The 24,051-nt window shown below is 37.0% G+C and overlaps 1 protein-coding gene across 1 annotated transcript in view; it reads left to right on the plus strand.

Annotated features, from left to right (window-relative positions):
- Window positions 1-273: 273 nt before the first annotated feature.
- LOC144227441 (pregnancy zone protein-like) overlaps window positions 274-24,051 on the plus strand; it is a 46,431-nt gene continuing 22,653 nt past the window's right edge. The window contains exons 1-12 of the mRNA XM_077759037.1: window positions 274-414; window positions 1,654-1,674; window positions 1,940-2,108; window positions 2,542-2,626; window positions 14,070-14,181; window positions 14,515-14,629; window positions 14,781-14,890; window positions 15,751-15,912; window positions 18,454-18,681; window positions 18,932-18,995; window positions 22,641-22,783; window positions 23,378-23,527. Coding sequence (XP_077615163.1) covers window positions 355-414; window positions 1,654-1,674; window positions 1,940-2,108; window positions 2,542-2,626; window positions 14,070-14,181; window positions 14,515-14,629; window positions 14,781-14,890; window positions 15,751-15,912; window positions 18,454-18,681; window positions 18,932-18,995; window positions 22,641-22,783; window positions 23,378-23,527 — 1,419 coding nt within the window. The 5' untranslated portion in view covers window positions 274-354. The remainder of the gene's footprint in view (window positions 415-1,653; window positions 1,675-1,939; window positions 2,109-2,541; window positions 2,627-14,069; window positions 14,182-14,514; window positions 14,630-14,780; window positions 14,891-15,750; window positions 15,913-18,453; window positions 18,682-18,931; window positions 18,996-22,640; window positions 22,784-23,377; window positions 23,528-24,051) is intronic.

Consider the following 24,051-nt stretch of genomic DNA (forward strand, 5'->3'; position numbering starts at 1 on the left):
ACTCCTTTAAAAGGAGTGTGATTTAATAACTAAAGTTCCAGGTTAGCTATCTGGAGATTTGGGTCCCACTGATGGCTATTATCACTGACATATCTCCCCTATATCTTATGTTATTATCTTCATTCGTGTCTGGAGAAATATTTATACTTACTTAGCCCTTGGTTAAGCTGAAAGGGAGGTAGAAAATAGTCACGAGTGAAGAACTCAGAGAAAGAAGACTGTGCAACTCTTCAGTGGTATTCTTTGTTGTTTAGCTCCCAAGGAGCTCATCCTCTTCGGAGGTGGCATTTCTCAGTGTCCAGATAAAGGGACCAACACAAGACTTCAGGAAGAGGAACACAGTGCTGGTAAAGAATGCTCAAAGTTTGGTCTTTGTCCAGACAGACAAACCCATCTATAAACCAGGACAGACAGGTATGTAGGGAAATTCCACTATGAGGGGCAGTACTGAGAAGGAGAGGCCACCCCAAAGCTGGTTTTCTAGCCAGTCACTCTTGTCCCCATCTCTTAGCCCCCTGCTCTATCACTCACATAACCTGCCTTATCGTATCATGTCTGAGTCTTATCAGAACATTTATTTTTTAGTAAAATTCCGTATTGTCTCTGTGGATGAAAACTTTCACCCCTTAAGTGAACTGGTAAGGATCTCAATACTTATGGTTTGGGTTGGTGGCAGAGGTGAGGGAGGGGATGGGAGTAGTCACCCAAACAGGAGCAGAAGGGCCAGGAAAAGTAAGAAGATGGCAGACATTCCTTTTGGAATCTGGGCTCCAGGCTTGCTACAGATCTAGAGTTTTATGTAAGGGAATATTGAGGGGTAAAAGATGAGGATGCTATTCTTTTTTAACAGTAATTAACCAGCTTGACAAAAGTCAGCTACATTTATTGCTGTGAACATAATACATTAAACATAATGAAGAGTAAAAAAGTTAGATGTTATTCATATCCATACTCTCAAGGAGTTTATGATTACTAAAAGCACGGGAGTGTCACTGTTTCTGAATATATACATAGTAGACAATATTATAATATGGTAACAAATACACATACATACTCTAAACACAAATATTTATAATAGATATTAACATATATGATATATATCTTATATAAAGATTTCACTTTTGTTAATTGGGTGTCCCTTCCTCCAACTAGCTTTCAACAGCCAAAGAAACAAAACTACTCTAAAAATGCAATTTTTAAATTAGAATAAGTATTTCTTGGTTAACTGTTAACCCAAATTCCTAACTGGTCTAAATCATAATGACCTATCACTCTATTAATATCCATTTCCTAAGTTATGTAAGTAAACAAGATAGTCATATTCTTTACTCAGAGGATGTAAGTACCTAAATATTACTGACAAAAGTATGAATAATTAATAAATATTAATAAAACTTATTCACCAATAATATATTTCCAGGAAATGGTAACACAATGATTGTTGTGAAAATATATTATTTATGTTCTTCACTTAGAACCATTTACAAGTTTCCCTGAGCAATTTTAGTTGTTTTATTTAATGTTTCAAGTTAAATTTTGTTATAACTTACTACAGAATCCATTTTCCCTGAGTTAAGCTATTTGATCACAACTCTGAAATCATAGCCTTTGATGAAATTCTAATCGCATCTCTTCTTTCCTCTTTTCATGTAGATTCCACTGGTATATCTTGAGGTAAGCATCAGAATCTTGTATAAAGAAAGCAGTACATTTAAGAATGGAAGTTCTGATATTCCTTACAGATGAATTACTATTAAAAAAAAAACCCTTTCATATCTAAAATTCCCTGCTCACAGATGTCAGGCTTATTCTGTTTTATCTTTCTTCTATGTTTATCTCTTCTGAAGGCAATGCCAGTTACCAACCCCAAAGTCTTTTGTTTTGTTCAAGGACTATCATGGCTACATGATTATTCCCCATGCTCCTTGTTTCCCTCTAGGACCCAAAGAGACATCGTGTTGGACAATGGCAGAGCCTCCAGTTGGAGAGTGGCCTGCAACAGCTGGCCTTTCCCCTCTCATCCGAGCCCGTTCAGGGCTCTTACAAGGTGGTGGTGCAGAAGGAATCAGGCGAAAGGATAGAGCACTCCTTCACTGTAGAAGAAGTTGGTATGGATTATGAAAGATGAAAAGGACGTAATGTTTTGGTTCATACCATGCATTCACTTAGATTTTTTGAATTCCTCATAGGTATGTTGAACTCAGATTAGAATAAGCTTTAGCAGCTTGTAAAGTCATCATAATTCTGTGCACCAGAAGTTCACAAGAGGCTGATTCCCAGTAGGAAGTTACACCTTGCCAAGTATCAAAATTCTTATTTCAGTGGAACCACCATCATTTGTTAGTGTCATTGAGATCTGCTGTCATCACAAAGTCAGTTAAGTTTTGCATGAATTGTTAAACCTTATCATCTTAAAGTTAGTCATTGAAAAGTGCATCTAGGCCTTCAGGATATTATTTGGGGGAAAATTATAGACATCAAAATATTTGTATTTCCATTAAATATTTACCAACCTCCTATTTCCATTATCTCTACAAACAGTGCTTCCCAAGTTTGAGGTCAAAGTTCATGTACCAAAGATAATCAGTATCCTGGATGAAAAAGTGAACATAACAGTATGCGGGATGTAAGTTAAATTGCTCTTGCCTGAAATTTCATATTTTGCCTCAATTTGAGTCATTATTTAGCTAGGTACTTAATTACAAATTAATTTTTCACTGAATTAAAAAAACATTTTAATGACTTATTCCAGCTGCCTATTACTAAAATTTTCAATTATGCAGAGGAATAGAGGACACCCGTAATCATGATTTAACAACTAACATCTTTCTATATTTGCTACATCATTTTTTTTTGCTTTAACATTTCAGGATAAATTACAAAGATCATTATACTGTCCCCTTGATGCAGTGCTGTGTAGCTCTAAAAATTACTGACATTTTCCTGTATAGTCATGATGCCATATCATAGTTAACAAAATAAAAAGTAATTTCTAATACTAATTCTTATTTTATACTCAGGTTCCCTCAATCTTTCTAAAAATGGTGATTACTCATTACTCTTGATTACTGTGACTCATATGTACCCCTTTTTTCGACTCTCCACAATGAAAATTTTCAATTGAATGCAAAGGTTAAGAAAATAGTAAAGTGGAAAATCATGTACCCATCAACCATTACAAGAATTATGAAATTTTTTTATTTTGTCCCATTTATATTCCTCCTTCCATTTTTTTTCCATAATATTTTTAAGCAAGCGATGGGCATCTATAAATATATTAAAGTTTTAAAAGTGTGGAACTTCCTTTTCTCTCTAGGATGTTAACTTATTGGATGTGGCGCTTGGGTGGCTCAGTAGGTTAAGCGTCCGACTTTGGCTCAGGTCATGATCTCACGGTTCATGGGTTCGAGTCCCACATTGGGCTCTGTGCTGATGGCTAGCTCAGAGCCTGGAACCTGTCTTCAGATTCTGTCTCTCCCTCTCTCTGACCCTCCCCTGCTCACGCTGTCTCTCTCTCTCTCTCTCAAAAATAAATAAAACATGAAAAAAATTAAACTTATTGGAGAATGGTCAATTGGCCTGTAAATGTCCCTCTTGCTGGATTTGCCTGATTGTTTCTTAATGGGACATTGAATTGATTAATTTTAATTTCTCCTCTGACCAATTTTAAGAGGATTTTTGGAGTATTTTTCTTTCCTTTTTAAAAAATTCATTTATTGTTTAATTTACATCCAAGTTAGTTAGCTATAGTGCAACAATGACTTCAGGAGTAGCTTTCTTAATGCCCCTTACCCATTTAGATCATCCTCCCTCCCACAGCCCCTTCAGCAACCCCTCTGTTCTCTATATTTAAGAGTCCCTTATGTTTTGTTCCCCTCCCTGTTTTTATATTACTTTTGCTTCCCTTCCCTTATGTTCATTTGTTTTGTATCTTAAATTCTGTTGTATCTTAAATATGAGTGAAGCCATATGATATTTATCCTTCTCCAACTGACTAATTTCACTTAGCATAATACCCTCCAGTTCCATTTACATAGCTGCAAATGGCAAGATTTCATTCTTTTTGATTGTCAAGATATATATATATACCACGTCTTCTTTATCCATTCATCCATTGATGGACATTTAGGACTCTTTCTATACTTTGGCTATTGTTGATAGTGCTGCTATAAACATTAGGGTGCGTGTGCCTCTTCAAAACAGCACACCTATATCCCTTTGATAAATACCTAGTAGTGTAATTGCTGGGTCATAGAGGAATACTATTTTTAAATTTTTGAGGAACATCTATACTGTTTCCCAGAGTGGCTGCATCTTTTTGCATTCCCACCAGCAGTGCAAAAGAGACCCTCTTTCTCTGCATTCTCGCCATCTGCTGTTTCCTGAGATGTTAATGTTAGCCATTCTGATAGGTGATGGCTATCTCACCAATGATGAGTGATGTTGAACATTTTTTCATGTGTCTGTTCTTCTTTGGAGAAGTGTCTATTCATGTCTTTTACCCATTTCTTTAGTGGATTATATTGTTTTTTTGGGGTGTGTGGAGTTTGATAAGTTCTTTATAGATTTTGGAAACTAACACTTTATCTGATATGTCATTTGAGAATATCTTCTCCCATTCCATCAGTTGCCTTTTAGTTTTGCTGATTGTTTTCTTCACTGAGCAGAAGTTTTTATTTTGGTGAGGTCCCAATAGTTCATTTTTGCTTTGGTTTCCTTGCCTCCAGAGACGTATTGAGTAAGAAGTTGCTGTGGCCAAGATCAAAGAGGTTCTTGCCTGCTTTCTCCGCTAGGATTTTGATGGCTTCTTGTCTAACGTTTAGCTCTTTCATCCATTTGAGTACATTTTTGTGTAGGGTGTAAGAGAGTGGTCCAGGTTCATTTTTCTTCATGTCGCTGTCCAGTTCTCCCAGCACCATTTGCCGAAGAGACTGTCTTTATTCCACTGCATATTCTTTCCTGCTTTGTCAAAGATTAGTTGGCCATATGTTTGTGGATCCATTTCTCGGTTCTCTATTCTGTTCCATTGACCTGAGTGGCTGGTTTTGTTCCAGTACCTTACTGTCTTGATGATTAAAGCTTTGTAATACATCTTAAAGTCTGGGATTATGATGCTTCCAGCTTCAGTTTTCTTTTTCAAGATTGCTTTGGCTATTCAGGGTCTTTTCTGGTTCCATACAAATTTTAGGATTGTTTGTTCTAGCTCTGTGAAGAATGCTGGCATTCTTTTGATAGGGATTGCATGAATATGTAGATTGTTTTTGGTAGTATTGACATTTGAACAATGCTTGTTCTTCCAATCCAGGAGCATGAAATATTTTTCCTTTTTTGTGTGTGTCTTCTTCAATTTCATTCATAAGCTTTCTATTCATTTCAGTGTATAGATTTTTCACCTCCTGGGTTATGTTTATTCCTAGGTATTTTATGAGTTTTGGTACAATTGTAAATAGGATTGATTCCTTGATTTCTCTTTCTGTTGCCTCATTTTTGGTGTATAGGAATGCAACCCATTTCTGTGCATTTATTTTATATCCTGCAACTTTGCCGAATTCATGGATCAGCTCTAGCAGTTTTTTGGTGGAATCTTTTGGAATTTCCATTTAGAGTATCATGTCATCTGCGAACAGTGAAAATTTGATTGCCTCCTGGCCAAGTTGGATGCCTTTTATTCCCTTTTGCGGTCTGATTGCTGAGGCTAAGACTTCCAATACTATGTGGAGTAACAGTGGCTAGAGTGGACATCCCTGTCGTGTTCCTGACCTTAGGGGAAAAGCTCTGTTTTTCCCCATTGAGGGTGATATTAGCATGATCTTGAGCTTTGATCCTTCTATTCCTACTTTCTTCAGGGTTTTTGTCAAGAAAGGATGCTGTATTTTGTCAAATGCTTTCTATGCATCTATTGAGAGGATCATGTGGTTCTTGTCCTTTCTTTTATTGATGTGATGTATCACATTGATTGTTTTGTGGATATTGAACCAGCCCTGCATCCCAGGTATAAATCCCACTTGGTCGTGGTGAATAATTTTTTAAATGTATTATTGTATCCAGTTGGCTAGTATCTTTTTGAGGATTTTTCCATCTGTGTTCATCAGGGAAATTGCCTACAGTTCTCCTTTTTAGTGGGGTCTTTGTCTGGTTTTGGAATCAAGGTAATGCTGGCTTCATAGAAAGAATTTGGAAGTTTTCCTTCCGTTTCTATTTTTTGGAACAGCTTCAAGAGAATAAGTGTTAACTCTTCTTTAAATGTTTGGTGGAATTCTCCTGTAAAGCCATCCAGCCCTGGACCCTTGTTTTTTTTTTGGGGGGGGGGATTTTTGATTACTAGTTTGATTTCTTTACTGGTTATGGGTCTGTTCAAATTTTCTATTTCTTCCTGTTTCAGTTTTGGTAGTTCATATGTTTCTAGAAATTTGTCCATTTCTTCCAGATTGCCCAATTTATTGGCATATAATTGTTCGTAATATCCTCTTATTATTATTTATATTTCTACAGTGTTGGTTGTGATCTCTCCTCTTTCATTCTTTATTTTATTTATTTGGGTCCTTTCCTTTTTCTTTTTGGTCAAACTGGCTAGGGATTTATCAACTTTGTTCATTCTTTCAAAGAACCAGCTCCTGGTTTTATTGATCTGCTCTACTGGGGTTTGTTGTTGTTGTTGTTTGTTTGTTTCTTTTTGTTTTGATAGCATTGCTTTCTGCTCTAATATTATTTCCTGTCTTCTGCTGGTCTTGGGTTTTATTTGCTGTTCTTGTTCCAGCTCTTTGAGGTGTAAGCTTAGGTTATGTATCTGAGACCTTTCTTCCTTCTTTAGGAAGGCCTGGATTGCTATATACTTCCCTCTTATTGCTACCTTTGCTGCATCCCAGAGGTTTTGGGCTGTCATGTTATCATTTTCATTGGCTTCCATGTACGTTTTAATTTCCTCTTTAATTTCTTGGTTAGCCCATTCATTTTTTTAGTAGGATGTTCTTTAGTTTCCAACTATTTGTTATCTTCCCAAATTTTTTCTTGCAGTTGATTTTGAGTTTTATAGTGTTGTGGTCTGAAAATATGCACGATATGATCTCAATCTTTTTGTACTTGTTGAGGGTTGATTTGTGTCCCAGTATGTGGTCTATTCTGGAGAATGTTCCATGTGCACTCGAGAAGGATGTGTATTCTGCTGATTTTGGATGAAATGTTCTGAATATATCTGTTAAGTCCCTCCAGTCCAGTATGCCATTCAAGTCATTGTTTCCTTGTTGATTTTCTGTTCAGATGATATGTCCATTGCTGTAAGTGGGGTGTTGAAGTCTCCCACTATTATGGTATTATCAATGAGTTTCTTTATGTTTGTGATTAACTGGTTTATATATTTAAGTGTTCTCATGTTTGGAGCATAAATGTTTACAATTATTAGGTCTTCTTGTGAATAGTCCCCTTAATTATGATATAATGCCCTTCTTCATCTCTGGTTACAGTCTTTATTTTAAAATCCAGATTATCTGATATAGTATGACTACTCTGGCTTTCTTTTGGCAACCATTAGCATGATAGATGGTTCTGCATCCCCTTATTTTCAGTTTGAAGTTGTCTTTAGGTCTAAAATGAGTCTGTTGCAAACAAAATATAGATGGATCTTGTTTTCTTATCCATTCTGTTACCCTATGTCTTTTGATTGGAGCATTTAGACCATTGACGTTTAGAATGAGTACTGAAAGATATGAATTTATTGCCTTTATGTTGCCTGTAGATTTGAGTTTCTGGTAGGGTTCTCTGGTCCTTTCTAGTCTTTTGGTTTTAGTCTTTTTGGATTTTTTTTCATCTTTTCTCCATTCAGAGAGTCCCCCTTAAAATTTCTTCCAGGGCTGGTTTATTGATCATGAACCCTTTGGTTTTTGTTTTTGGAAACTCTTTGTCTCTCTTCCTATTTTGAATGACAGCCTTACTGGATACAGAATTCTTGGCCACATATTTTTCCGATTCAACACATTGAATATATTCTGCCACTCCTTTCTGACCTGCCAAGTTTCAATGGCTAGGTCTGCTGCAAACCTAATTTGTCTTCCCTTGTAGGTTAAGGACTTCTTTTCCCTTGATGCTTTCATGATTCTTTCCTTGCCTGAGTATTTTGTGAATTTAACTATAATATGCCTTGCTGATGGTTGGTTTTTGTTGAATCTAATGGGAGTCCTCCACGCTTCCTGGATTTTGATGTCTGTGTCTTTCCCCAGGTTAGGAAAGTTTTCTGCTTCGATTTGCCCACATAAATTTTCTACCCCTTTTTCTCTCTCTTCATCTTATGGGGCCTCTATGATTCTGATATCATTCCTTTTTAATGAGTCACTGAGTCTCTAATTTTTATTTTGGACTCTTTAGCCTTAGTCTCCGCTTTTTTTCTGCTTCATTATTGTCTATAAGTTTGTCCTTTATATCACTGATTCACTGCTCTGCCTCATCCATCCTTGCCACCGTGACATCCACTCGAGATTGCAGCTCAGTTATATCATTTTTTATTTCATCCAGATTGCCTTTTATTTCTTTTATCTCTGCAGAAAGAGATTTTAATCTATTTTCTTATTATTGTGATTCTAAATTCTGGTTCAGACATCTTGCTTGTATCTGTGTTATTAAGTACCTGGCTGTCTTCTCTTCCTGTTCCTTCTTTTGGGGTGATTTCCTTTGTTTTGTCATTTTGGAGGAAGAAAAGGAATTAATAAAGTTAAAAAAATTAAGTTAAAAAATTAAAAACAACACAAAGATATCAAATAAAGGATGCTAGATCTTAGGTGTGTTTTTGTCTGGTGTTTGAAAGAAGCTTGATAGATTGAGAAAAAAGAGAAATATTAGAAAAGAAGGAAAATGTTTGAAAATTTGAAAAAATGAATAGAATAAAATCGAATAAAAGGAAATGAAAGTAAAAAAGAATTTTAAAAATTTACAAAAATTAAAAAATATAGTAGGTAAATTTTTTTTAATTTTTTATGTCTTTATTTTATTTTGAGAGACAGAGACAGAGAGCAAGCAGGGGAGGGGCAGAGAGAGAGGCAGACAAAGAATCTGAAGCAGGCTCCAGGCTCTGAGCTGTCAGCTAAGAGCCTGACACGGGGCTCGAACCCACAGACTGTGAGATCATGACCTGAGCCGAAGTCAGCGCTCAACCAACTGAGCCACCCAGGAGCCCTGGTAAAATTTGAAGAAAAATCTTTTTAATAAAAATGGAAAATAAAAATAGATTCTCTTTCTGTATTCAAGAATAAGAAAGTAAAAAAAAGAAAAAGAAAAAAATTGAATAAAAGAACTAGCGAACAGAATGAAGCACGACTGAAATTACATCTGGTTTCCTGTAGAAGTCAAACTATGAAATACTTTAAAGTCCGTAAACTAAGCAGGCGGAGAGACTTGTGTTTGTTAAAGAGTGCTGTTGGCCCTGTTGGGTGGAGCTTAGTGTTATAGCTCCATTCTCCACTAGATGGCGCTGTTTAGCTTATTGGGGTGGATCGCTGTGGCACGTGTAGGTGTGTATGCGCATTCGCTAGAGGGGTGAAAATGGCATCAGCCTACTACGTAGTCATTACTATCGTAAGTCTGTGCTCTCGACCACTGGGAATCAAGCACCCTCCTTTGTCTCTGCCTTCCATCCACTGACTCTCCACTCTTACAAGCCATCAGGCTGCCAGGCAGCACCTCCGTCGTGAGCTTTATCTCAGATGTGGCTGTGTTTCCCAAGCCCTCACTTCTGAGGGACTGTGGCTTTGACCCATTCTGATCTTCTGGGGGAGGGTCTCTCTGAGTAATGGCTGGGTGCCCACCCACCCCCAGGAACGTTCACAGGGCTGTGCTGCTGCCGATGCCCAGACCCTGCAGCTGGGTGTCAGCCTGCCCCAGAAAAAGTTCACACGACCTTGCAGCAGCAGCTTTTAAAGGATTATGGAAAATCACAACACACATCTGGCGCCAGACTTCCCCCTCAAGGTCCTTGTTCCAGCACCAGCGGTTGTTCTCTGAGGTCAGCTGGGACCATTGTCTGTGGGGTGGCTGCACAGCCTCTACCAAATGTCCTTCCAGCGGGGGAACTACCTCTCCCCATGTGGCCCGAGGACCCCTTGGACCTTGCTCTCCGCTCCTAGAGATTCGCCCTTCCCACCAGAGGAAGCTGCAGAGTTTCAGACTCCACACACTCCCTCTGTTTGTAGAGTCTCAATGGAATTTAAACCCTCTTTTTTCTCCTTTCTCCCTTTTTTGTTCTGTCCCTGAGGCTGGCTGTTTCCACTCTCTCTCCAGCTACTTTTTTTTTGGGGGGGGGGGGGGGGGCTTTCTCCNGTACTCTACCCCAACTCCATCCTTCTCTCCACAAGCAAAAACAGCTCCCTGCTCTCTGTGGCTTCTCTCTCCCCCACTTCACCTGTCCACGCTGCATACTCCCAAGTTCTGTGGTTCAGCTTGTGCAGATTGTTGTGTTAATCCTCAAATCAGTTTTCTATGTGTTCCAAGATGGTTTAGTGCTGATCTGGCTGCCTTTCAGGGATAAAAAACACAAAAACACTTGCATGCTGTTCCGCCATGTTGGCTCCTCCCCTGAAGTATTTTTCATAGGTCTTCTTGGTGTAGTGTAAGAAAAAAATTTTAAAACCTTAAATACTTTCTAATTGTACTTTTTAAAGAAACTTCCATGCTGTCTGCACCATTTTACATTTCCATCAACAATGTGTAAGGGTTCCAATTTCTTATTATTACCAGTGCAACAAAGCTTTCCTCTTATATTTTTGATAGAAACTTTATAATTTCAGGTCTTACATTTAAGTCTTTAATCTGTTTTCTGTTAATTTTTTTGTATGGTGAACATAAGGGTTTAATTTCATTCTTTTGCATTGGATATCCAGTTTTCCCAACACCTTTTTAAAGATATTATCTTTCCCTTACTGTGTATTCTTGGCAACCTTGTCAAAGATCAATTGAATATATATAAATGAATTTCTTTCTGGGCTTTGTTCCATTGGTCTACATACCTGTCTGCATGCCAGGACCATATGGTTTTAAATCAGGAAGTATGATGCCTCCAGCCTTTTCTTTTTCTCAATATTTTTTTTTTTTTTACAAATAGTTAATTGTCAAATTGGTTTCCACATAACACCCAGTGCTCATCCCCACAAGATTATGTTTACTATTTGGGGTCTTTCCTTATTCCATATGAATTTTAGGGCTGTTTTTCTATTCCTGTAAAGAATGCTATTGGGATTTTGATAGGGATTGCATTCAGTTTGAGGATTGCTTTGGGTAGTACAGATATCTTAACAATATTGCCTTCCAATCCATGAATATAGGATGCCTTTCCATTTATTTGTGACTTCTTTAATTTCTTTCATTGATGTTTTGTAGTTTTCAGTGTACAAGTCTTTCACCTCCTTGGTTAAGTATATTATTAAGTCTTTTACTCTTTTTGTGGCTATTGTAAATAGGATTTTTTTTTCCATTTCTTTTTCATAGTTCATTGTTAGTGTACAGAAACACAGCTAGGTTTGTATGTTGATTTTTGTATCCTGAAATTTTATGGGATTTGTTTATTAGTTCTAACAGGCTTTATTTTTTAACTTGTTAGGAGTATTTCTATATAAATAATATTATGTCCTCTACAAATAGTGATATTTTACTTCTTTTGTGATTTGGATGCCTTATTTTTTTATACGCTTTCTTTTTTTTTAATTTGAGTACAGTTGACATATAAAGTGACATTAGTTTCAGACGTACAACTTAGAAATTCAACAAGTTTATACGTTATGCTGTGCTCACTCCAAGTGTAGCTGTCATCTGTCACCATACAACGGTGTTGCAATGCCGTTGACTGTTTTCCTTATGCTATACCTTCTATTCCCATGACTTATTCATTCCATAACTGGAAGCCTGTGTCTCCCATTTCCCTTCACCTATTTAGTCCATCCCTTCTGGCAATCACCAGTTTGTTCTCTGCATTTATAGGTCTGATTCTGCCTTTTGTTTGTTTATTCATTTGTATTTTTTTTAGATTCCACTTATAAGTGAAATTAGACACTATCTGTCTTTCTTTGTCTGACTTATTTCATTTAGCATAATACCCTCCAGGTTCACCCATGTTGTTGCAAATGGCAGGATCTCATCTTTTTTATGTTTGAGTAATATTCCATTAATATATATTTTTTCCACTAATATGTATTACATATATATATACATATATATGGTTTTTTTAATACATCTTCTTTATCCATCCATCTATTGACAGACACTTGGGTTGTTTCCATACCTTTGTTATTGTAAAAAATGCTGCAATAAACATGGTGGTGCATATATCTTTTCAAATTAGTGTTTTCATTTAATTTGTATAAGTATCTAGTAGTGGAATTATTGGGTCATATGGTAATTTCATTTATAGTTTTTTGAAAATCCTCCATAGTTTTCCTTGGTGGCTGTGCCAATTTACATTCCCACCAATAGTGCACAAGGGTTCCTTTTTCTCCACATCCTTGCCAACACTGGGGCATAATATTCCAAATATATCTCTTAAGTCCATGTGGTCTAAGATTGTTCAGTGTCACTGTTTCTTTTTAAATTTCTGTCTGGATATTCTATCTCTTATTGACAGTGGGGTATTGAAGTCTCCTGCTATTGTCTCATTGTCTGTTTCTCTTCTCTGTTCCATCAGTGTTTGTGTTTTATATTTACATGTCTTGATGCTGAGTGCGTATATTTTTATAAGTGCTGTATCTTCTCAGTGAATTGACCCTTTGATCATTATATAATTTCTTCTTTGCTTGACTTAAAGTCTATTTGGTGTGATGTTAGTATAGCCACCCCTGATCATTTTTGGCTATGATCTTTATGAAATATCTTTTTCTATCCCCTCACTTTCAGCCTATATGTGTCCCTAAGTCTAAAGTGAGTCTCTTGTATACAGCATACAGTTGGATTTTGTATTTTTTATCCATTCATCCCCTCTATGTTTTTTATTTTATCTGTTTACATTTAAAATAATTATTGATAGTGAAGGACTTACTATGCCATTTTTGAAATTTTTTTCTGTCTTTAAGGGTTCCCTTCATCTTTAATTTTTTGCAGTTACAAATAACTCCTACAGTTCATTTCAACCTTGAGAATTAAAACTCATTTTCTATAAATCATCAGTAGCAATGGGAGCATGCAGAGTATAAAAATATGCTCATCTAAATATTAGATACTGGAAGCATCAAGCATCTGGACCTTTGCCTCAAGGAATGAGCTGTCTAACTTAATGGCATCTTAGCACTGATGTCTGTATCTTAGGAAAGGGTTTCAGAACAAGTTGTCCTGATTTTTATTTGAAGTGATATTGGAAGTATTTACAAAAAGGAAAGAAAACTAATGCCCCAAGCAGATTATTAATTATTCCATTTTTATTAAGGGAGAGGAAAACACTAATAGAAAAATAGAGTGCACACACACACACACACACACACACACAATTCTATTTTACATACCCCCATGATTGTTGACTTTATCACAGCTCTCTCTCCTCTCTCTCCTTCTGTGAATATGCGTGTACATTATGGTGTTAGGTTTATTATTTCTATTATTTATTTATTTTGATTCTATTTATTATCTAGGTTTTCTTACTTGGTATAAACAAGTTTTGATTTTATAAACAGGCTAAAAGGAAGAAATTTTTTTAAATGTTTATGTATTTATTTTGAGAGAGAGTGTGTGTGAGGAGAGGGGCAGAGAGAGAGGGAGAGGGAGAATCTCTCTGGAACATGGCTCTGTCTCACCACTGGGAGATCACTACCTGAGCTGATATCAAGAGTTGAACACTTAACCAAATGAGACACCCAGGTATCCCAAAGGAAGAAATTTTTTTAATCCCAAAGGAAACTTGATTATACATTGCAGCAAAGTTTCAAATGACTTAATGTGTAGTATCTCTTGATAAAGATATTTTCCAGACATATTTCAACTTGATATGAGCCCCAAATGATAAAGAAGTACAAGGACCTGCAAAAGTGTATATTTAATCTGCGGTGGGTTGATGTAGTGGAAATTGTAGATACCCTTCCTCCGTTCCTGATTTATTTCTTACATGACAGATACACCTACGGGAAACCTGTCCCAGGACTTGCAACTGTGAGCATGTGCAGAAAATTACTTCATCATTCTAGTTGTCAAAAGAAAGAGTTCTGTGAGAAACTCAGTCAACAGGTTAGTCTACAATGTTCTCTCTAGGCACTATCATTGTTGACAACCATGGAGCTACCCTATTTTACTAACTAGAAAGAGGACATCGGAGGAAGCTTATCCTCATATATTCCCCACCAAAAAACCGAAAGAATTTCTATTCTTTGTCAATAAAATTCTCATTTTGATGACTAACCTTTAGAGAGCAGATGTGAACATGAAATGTCATTGAATAGGTTTAACCCAAAGAAGTTGTCTCAGTATCAGAAAGAAAATAATAGATTTAGTTTTAATCAGTGTGGTCTTAATCAATATGGTATTGATCGATTTGTTGGTTTTTTTTTTAATTTCTCTCAGCTCAACAAAAATGGCTGCATCACCCAACAAGTAAACACAAACGCGCTCCAGATTAAAAACATGGGTTTTGAAATGAAACTTAGAGTGGAAGCCAAGATTAGAGAAGAGGGAACAGGTTTGAACTCTAAATTAATATAAGGAGTGAAACGCATAAACATGCGTTTGTTTTCCATAACCAAATAAGGGTCATAAAGAAGGTGGAGGGACATGAATTTTAGGACTAAAGTAACTTCCAAGAATACTTACTCTTCTCTATATATTTTTAGGTGTAGTATTTACTGGAAATGGGACCAGCGAAATCACAAATACTGTAACCAGACTCAAGTTCGTGAAAATCAAATCACACTTTAGACGAGGAATCCCCTTCTTTGGACAGGTAGAGTATATCGCAATTCACAAATAATGACGTATCTAGTTGCATCTACCTTCAGGGCATGATGATGTAGCCTACATCTACCTAGCGATATCAGCTAGACCCAAAACATGAAACCAAGAAAAAAGACCTTCCTTTGTAAACATCACTGATAAAATGTACAATCTCATACGATAGCATTTTCAGAATCAGAGATATTATTTCTTTTTAGAACATGTAGATAATGAAGAATGTGAAATGAATTAGTTATTATGTCAAACCTTCTCTACCAACTGTCTTACAATAAATATATTTCTGCAATTATCCAGCCAGCTTCAGAATTTTAAGAGAATTTCTCACAAATCATTCTCAATTTATGCCTTCCGATATCCTCCTTTATATATGTGGTTCTATTTAGAAACAAGTGGATAAGCAGTTTTATTGTTAGACATAAGACCTATAATAGTGTACATTTAATGGCCATTATTATTAAATTATTCTCACGCTTAAGGTATAGATTTTAATTTTAAGAAATAATTTTACCCTTTTTATAATTACAATTTTTTACCCATTTTATAATAATTTGTTTAAAACTACTTATATTTCTTCTCAAAAAAGCAACACTTTTTGTGGGGCTGTTTATGTGGTTTGTCTCAGGAAATGAAAAAGACATGAAGATCCAAAAAAAAAAAAAGAGTAAAAAGGTGAAAGAAATGAGGATACAAATGGAAAAAAATTGATTTTATAGTAAATATGGAAGGATCGTTTTCGAGGTTTGCTTTTGCTTTTTCTTTCAGTTATGGAAGCCAATGAATTTGTCCCCTTGAGTTCTGTCTTCTCTGAGTATTAATCCACGTAATTTATCAAGTACTTTTCTTCTTTAGGTGCTTCTGGTGGATGGGAAAGATGTACCCATCCCCAACAAACTTATCTTTATCTCTGCAAGTGAAGCCAATTATCGTTACAATGCAACTACCAATGAACAGGGTCTTGTACAGTTTTCAATCAATACTACTAATATCTTGGCCACCAAAATTTCTGTTGTGGTAAGTATGAAGGGAAAAAAAACCCGGAGGACAAAAAGAAACCTCAGTAACCATTATTTTTTTCAGAAATGAAGAAGCATACATATTGTATTCAAGAGATAGAAATAAGAAGCTGTCCGACTTAGGGATAAACTTGGGAATTTAAAATTTCATTCAAAATAACAAAGACATTAGCAGAGATACTGTAGAAATGTTCGATCATTTCATTAGCATTATCTTTAAAATATTATGTACTATGTAAAAAAATTCATGTAAGATTTGGCCCTGAACAATATCAGTTCTTCAATAGGTAAGTAATTTATGTAATTTGTTTTATGTTGGTTTTTTTTCTATGTCTACTCAAATAACTTTGAAAGTGATTGGAACCCCCCCCCCACATTCTTAGTATATATTGTCTAATGATGATGATCAAAAGATTTCTATAACTAAAAGATTGACTCTTGTAATCTCAAGCAAAGAAATGGTAAAAAGATAATGATTCATGGATTCCAGCTTAGATAAATAGCACTTAAATTATTTCCATTTCCCAATGTTCACATATTAATTCAATTTAAAATATGGAATGATACTTAAGGTTTTCTATGTGATAGAGACCTGCTCTTCCTTAGGATTGAAAAGATGAACAGTGTCCCTATATTTGAAATTCTATAGGGCTCCTGGGTGTCTCAGTCAGTTAAGCGTCCAACTTCAGCTCACGGTTCATGGGTTTGAGTCCCGTGTCAGGCTCTGCATTGACAGCTCAGAGCCTGGAGCCTGCTTCAGATTCTGTGTCTCCCTCTCTCTCTGACCCTCCCCTGCTCACGCTGTCTCTCTCTCTCTCTCTCTCTCTCTCTCTCTCAAAAAATAAATAAAACATTAACAAATTTAAAAAAGAATTTTTTTTTTACAAATAGTTTTTTGTCAAATTAGTTTCCACATAACACTCAGTGCTCATCCCCACAAGTGTCCTCCTCCATGCCCATCCCCCCTCCCCCCCACATCCATCAGTCCTCAGTTTTTGTCAGCATTCAAGAGTCTCTCATGGTTTGCCTCTCTCCCTTTCCCCCACCATTTCCGCCCTTCTTCTCCCCCTTGTTCCTCCGTCAAGTTCCTCCTAATCCTCCTATACGTGCAAACATATGATATTTGTCCTTCTCTGCCTGACTTATTTCGCTCAGCATAACACCCTCAAGGTCCATCCATGTTGCTACACATGGCCAGATTTCATTGTTTCTCATTGCCATGTAGTATTCCATGGTATAGATAAACCACATCTTCTTGATCCATTCATCTGTTGATGGACACTTAGGCTCTTTCCATGTTTTAGCTATTGTGGAGAGTGCTGCTATGAACATTGGGGTACATGTGCTCCTATGCATCAGCATTTCTGTATCCCTTGGGTAAATTCCTAGCAGTGCTATTGCTGGGTCATAGGGGAGTTCTATTGTTAGTTTCCTGAGGAACCTCCACACTGTTTTCCAGAGGGGCTGCACCAGTTTACATTCCCACCAACAGTGTAGGAGGGTGCCCGTTTCTCCACATCCTCGCCAGCATCTAGAGTTCTCTGATTTGCTCATTTTAGCCACTCTGACTGGCGTGAGGTGGTATCTCAGTGTGGTTTTGATTTGTATTTCCCTGATGAGGAGGGATGCTGAGCATCGTTTCATGTGTCTGTTGGCCATCTGGATGTCCTCTTTGGAGAAGTGTCTGTTCATGTCTTCTGCCCATTTCTTCACTGGGTTGTTTGTTTTTCGGGCGTGTAGTTTGGTGAGTTCCTTATAGATTTTGGATATTAACCCTTTATCTGATATGTCATTTGCAACTATCTTAAAAAAGAAATTCTATAATCATAGAGTTAACAGAGCTACAAATTATTGGCATGATATATTTCAGAGCAATCATTTAAAAAAAAAAAAANCTAGAAATAAATAAAAATATTTTTTTTAAAAAGGAACTTTATTATGATAGCAAATAGAAAGGTCCACAAAATACACATAGTAAATTCAGTAAAAAAAAAAAAAAAAGTATGTGTACACATAAAATAGCTAAGGAGCAAGGGAAAGAAATGGAATTATCTGCTAAACAACATTTGCAAGGTTTAAAGGTCCAAAAACCACAAGGCCTTAAAATTCCAGTCATAATAATGATAAGACGTATAGATGATAATTTGCTGGGGTTATTTACAAACACTTTTGAAGCCCTTACAGTTATAAAATATTACGTGAATATATACAACATAATTTCAATTAAACCAACTTACAAAGGACTTCTATAATCCAAAGATTCCCTTTTTTGCTCCTTAAGATTCTATAAGCTGCAGAAGAAAGGATAAATCAGTGATGATTTGGCAAAATCAGGACAAAGGGGATTCGTTTGTAAATAGTTTCCTTTCATCTCTGCAATTTGAGACGCTTATAATTTGTGTATTTGGTGGTCGACAGGGTTGAGGACAATGCATAGTATATGTGGGATGAGATGACACAAACTTTTAACTATTCATTTTGGTGGGAAGCTAAAGCGAAGAATATCAAAACAGTTTTCTTTGTTTTTCTGTTTTATCAGGCCTTCCACGAACAAAATAACTTTTGTTTTAACTACGTGTGGGTAAGAGAAGAACACGAGGGTACTCAGCACATTGCGAGACACGCTTTCTCCTTAAGTGGGAATTACGTTCACCTGGAGCCCGTGGCCGGTACCCTGCCCTGTGGCCAAACTCAGATTATCAAGACATACTATATACTCAATGGGCAGGCCACTGGGGAACCAAAAGAGTTCATTTTCTATTACCTGGTAAGAATAAGCCTACAAAATATATTCGGAGTTCATCCAAAGAAAACAGTGGTGGAAAAGCCACGAACGCAAAAATTGTTTGTGCACTACCATCGTGCTTTCTTGTCGAAGTTCCCCCTGATTCTTTGATTTTCAGGCAGTTGATGCTCTCAAGCAGATTCAAGAATCAAAAGCAAGTCATGTGGGGAGTAAGATGTCGAGAAGTGTGTTAGGCTCAAAAGGTTGTTTTTGTGTTGGTTTTTCATTTCAGTTCATGGCTAAGGGAAACATCGTCAGATCAGGAACATATGCTGTGCCTATAGAGCCAGGAGAGAGTGAGTATCCTCCAATTCCTCCTCCCTCCCCATCTCCTTCCCAACACAGCCAGCTTTACACTTCAGCAATAGTTCACAAATGGGAATATTATTCCCATTATCCCTTTGTAATAGGATACAAAAGAAACTAAAGATTCTCCTTATGATTCTAGCAATGTTTTCCTCAGTCAACAGATAAATCTGATTACCTACTATGCGTCAGGCACTCTGCTGAGTTACAATTTTTTCCCCTCCAGTTTGTCTCTTCCATCTGACATTTAAATTACAAACTTCTCAAAACCTAAGTTTTCTTCTGTTTTTTTTTTTTTACCCCAACAATAAACGTATATTGGCTGTCTTTAATCTTAGTATTGCAGAGGAGAGAGTTAAGCATCCTGGAGAATGGGGAGGAAAATGGTGATAGATTTTTTTTTCTCCTGGGCGGGACTCTGGGCTAGGCTCTCTTCTCTCTGGGAAGGTCACTCCCTTCAGCACTTAATCAGGATGCATACAGTGCTACCAGCATGAAACTGGGAACCTCATCCATGAATTTGAGTGCACTTCATTAAGTGTGGGAAAGGAAGCCAGGATTATTTTCCATTCTAATTAAATCATGTCAAGATTTAAGTCACTGAAAAAAGAGTCCATGAACATGCTTGTAATGAACTGAAAGTAAGGCAAATATTTCACCAAACTCCACTTCACCCCACAGCAAAACTTAACAAGGCTTGAAATTATGAGGTTTTAAATAGTTTCCTTCCCTATCAGGCTGGAAAAATAAGATGCCAATTATATTTCTGTTTCCATATTGAAACATTGGAGAAGGTTCAACTTAAAAGAAGTTAGTTATTAGTACTCTCACTAATTAAAAATTATTTGGGAGGGGACCCAGGTGACTCAGTCATTTAAGCATCCCACTCTTGATTTCAGCTCAGGTAGTTATCTCACGGTTTGTGAGATCAACCCCCCAACCCTTATCGGGCTCTGAATTAACAGAGGCTACTTGGGATTCTCTCTCTCCCTCTCTCTCTGCTCCTCCCTTGATCACACTCCCTCTCAAAATAAATAAATAAACACTTTTTTTTTTTACAAATAGTTTATTGTCAAGTTGGTTTCCATATGACACCCAGTGCTCATCCCCACAAGTGTCCCCCTACATGCCTATCTCCCCCTTCCCCCCCACATCCATCAGTCCTCAGTTTGTTTCTCAGTATTCAAGAGTCTCTCATGGTTTGCCTCTCTCCCTTTCCCCCACCATTTCCTCCCTTCTTCTCCCCCATGGTCCTCCGTTAAGTNGCCACTCTGACTGGTGTGAGGTTGTATCTCAGTGTGATTTTGATTTGTATTTCCCTGATGAGAAGGGATACTGAGCATCGTTTCATGTGTCTGTTGGCCATCTGGATGTCCTCTTTGGAGAAGTGTCTGTTCATATCTTCTGCCCATTTCTTCACTGGGTTGTTTGTTTTTCGGGCGTGTAGTTTGATGAGTTCCTTATAGATTCTGGATATTAACCCTTTATCTGATCTGTCAATAAATAAACATTTTTTAAAAAATGTTTGAATTAAACATTAAAGAGTGCTGCCAGCTTTGAATATCATTTATCCCAATATTTAGAGATACTTTGATATATAGAACAGCTCCCACTGTGTGCATTATTTCCCTTCTATGCATCTTGTTGCCTGTTTTTCTATTTTCCCATAATACTGCAATGTATAACCATTTATAGAAATAGCTGAGTGTCTTAAAACATTATGTGCTCATATGATTCTTTCTTTCTTGACATTTTAATTTGTGCATCATTCAGAAAAGGAAGAATATCTACATAGTAATACAAGGAAAAGTTTATTAATTATTTACTCCATGAAGACATCACAAAATGTAATGAAAGTAATTCAGTCAATAATTGAAAGGAATTTCTTTATAGAATCAAGTAAACTCACAAGTATTTATAATAACACTATTTTAATCATACATTTTTACATTATTAATTATCAGTTTGTTCTTCATAAAGACATACTGAAGATCCTTGACTCTATTAGATAAAAGAACCAACTCTGTTCATAATTTGTCTAAATTCAACCTTTTACATTGCTTATGTTTGGCTTACTCATGTCATTCTTTTCTTATCCTTTTCTGCAGTTTTAATATCAGGATGCAAATTATTAATTTCAGAACAATTTCTGAGTCTCTTTTAAGTGCAGAATTCAGATGTTAAGTGACAAAGCCTTCATGAAGTTTATTACCTAAAGGTTACTTTCCTTCCAATACTCTCTGGGAAAAAAATTACCATAAGTTCTTTTTCTTTTTTGTGATACCTCAACCTACTCTTACCTATTATGGTTCACTCAAGACACAGCAGTACAAGGGTTTAAATTACCCTCCTTATGCAGAAAAACTTATTTCCTTTTTAGGGTCTAAGTTAAAACTTGATCCCTACAATGAAACAACAATACAAATGTCACGACACTGCCTTGGTTATTCCAAAGGACTGAGGTGGGGTGGGAGGTGGGAGGAGTGAGTTGTTCAATGGGCATAGCATTTCAGATTTCCAACATGAGAAAGTTCTGGAGATTTGTTTCACAACAATGTGAATATACTTAATGCTACTGAACTGTACGCTGTAAAAAGGTTAACATGGTGAATTTTATGTTATGTGTGTTTTTACCACAACAAAGACATATATTTGAAAAAAAAGTAAGCTCTATGATTATAGCTTACAAATTATAGCTCTGTATTTACTTATTTATTTTTTTTAATGTTTTATTTATTTCTAGGAGAGAGAGAGAGAGACAGCATGAGCAGGGGTGGGTCAGAGAGAGAGGGAGTCTCAGAATGAAACAGGGTCCAGGTTCTAAGCTGGCAGTCAGCACAGAGCCCGACGCGGGGCTCGAACCCACGAACCGCGAGATCATGACCTAAGCAAAAGTCAGACGCTTAACCGACTAAGCCACCCAGGCGCCCCATATAGCTCTGTATTTAAACTGAGAATCACCTCTGGCCTGAAATGGTCTTTAAATGAAATGGTTTCCACTCATCATATAGATAGGTGATATATATACTCATTATATATATGACATTATAATAAATTCCTTACTATATAATTTTAAAAAATTCTTTTAATGTTTATTTACTTATTTAGGGAGAGAGAGAGAGAGAGTGCAAGCGGTGGGGGGGGGGGGAGCAGAGATAGAGGGAGACAGAATCCCAAGCAAGCTCCATGCTATCACCACAGAGCCTACAGACATGGGGCTCGATCTCACCAACTGTGAGATCATGACCTGAGCTGAAATGAAGAGTCAGACACTTAACTGACTGAGCCACCCAGGTGCCTCCTTTATTCTATAATTTTTAACAGAGCCCAGCAGACTTTATAAGTTATTTTGTGTATACATATATATGTAGAAAACCTTAGAGCTATTCTGAATTAAGTTGCTCTCAGCCTTAGTTAAGTGGAAAATCAGACACAGACATGAGTGTAAGGAAGTTTTACTAATCCTACAATTGAAGCTAAAAAGGGGAAAATTGACCTCTTAATTTCACCAAATAATTAGAAGGGCATTAAGGAGACTATGCCATTGAATGAGTAGGCACAGTTCTAAACTGGGTAAGATCTAGCAGTAGTGCTCTGGCTCATGACCATCTTGTCTCAATTTCTCCATGTTCCAGGGAAAGGCAGTTTTTCCTTATCCTTCCTTGTGGAGTTGGACATTGCACCCATTGCTCGATTGTTCATCTTTACTATTTTACCGGATGGAGAGGCCATCGGAGATTCACAGAGTTTTAAGATTGAAAATTGTCTAGCCAACAAAGTGAGTGTCTTCAGCATAAAATTACAACACATGGAACTATAGGTGTTGGAACTATAGGATGATATAGGTATCATCCATTTACCTCAGGGAAAACTGAGTCCAGAAAATTAAGTAAGTTGCACACAGATTCCCTGCAAGTTAATGGCACCACCAAATCTCCAGGCACCTAGCACAATACTTTTCCGGTTATGCCACATTGCTACCAAATTTGCTGCCAAATTGCTACCACATAACTAAAACATAGTTCAACCTTGTGTCCATGATGCCCTATCCACTAACTCAATTACATGAGGTATGTAAGGTGCTAAGACTCAAACGTTCCCCAAACCTTAAGGACAAATACCTAGAATCACCTTATAATGGGTCAGAGGTAAAGACGGGCCTTTCTATATCAAACAAGCTATTTACCCCTTATGAGCTATCCGTTGTTCCTTTAGGACAAGACTGAGCTATTGAATAAACCTTTTCAACAGCAAAGGGAAGACAGGAAAATAGGTTCCTGACTTAATGTAAAGTTGGCTCGGGAAATGTGGGTGACGGCAGGATCCCAAAAGTCGAGGAAGTGCTGACTGACTTTTCCTTCTATTCTCATAGGTGAACTTGAGCTTCTGTCCAGCACAAAGTCTCCCGGCCTCACACGCCCGCCTGCGAGTCTCAGCTTCTCCTCAGTCCCTCTGCGCCCTACGTGCTGTGGACCAAAGTGTGCTGCTCATGAGGCCCGAGGATGAGCTGTCCCCAGCCTCGGTGAGTTCCCAGCAGCCTCGTGGGTCAGGAAGGGCCACATGAGGGACCAGGGGAGGGTGGAGAGGGGAGAAGAGAAGCCCTTATTAAGAGTGAAATGTAATAAAAATAGTCACCACTTGTCAAAATTTTATAATTTCTCAAACTTTCTCACATAAAGCCTTCATGTGAGCCTCCCAACACATCAGGGAATAATGGACACATTTGAAGATGTGAAAACCAAGATTCAGAATGTTTGAGAGATTTGTGCAAGATTACCCAGAAGTAAATGACATAGCTGAGATTCTGAAACTGCCCACTAGCTTTGATCTCTTCCACGACATAACTTCTTTTCCTCTAGGGAATCAAATCTAAGTCTCATGCTTTACAATGATGTTAATGAAAGCTAAATTTTGTTAAGATTCACCACTTATGTGATGGTTATGTTTACAAAAGAGAATTAATAAGTTGACAAAATATTTGATAATATGGATCCTACCTAAGAAAATCATTTTTGATCATTGTAGTAAGTAGGCTTTTTAGAAAAA

The sequence above is a fragment of the Crocuta crocuta genome, unplaced genomic scaffold (genome assembly GCF_008692635.1).
Source record: "Crocuta crocuta isolate KB4526 unplaced genomic scaffold, BGI_CrCroc_1.0 scaffold72, whole genome shotgun sequence".
Classification (NCBI taxonomy): Eukaryota; Metazoa; Chordata; class Mammalia; order Carnivora; family Hyaenidae; genus Crocuta; species Crocuta crocuta.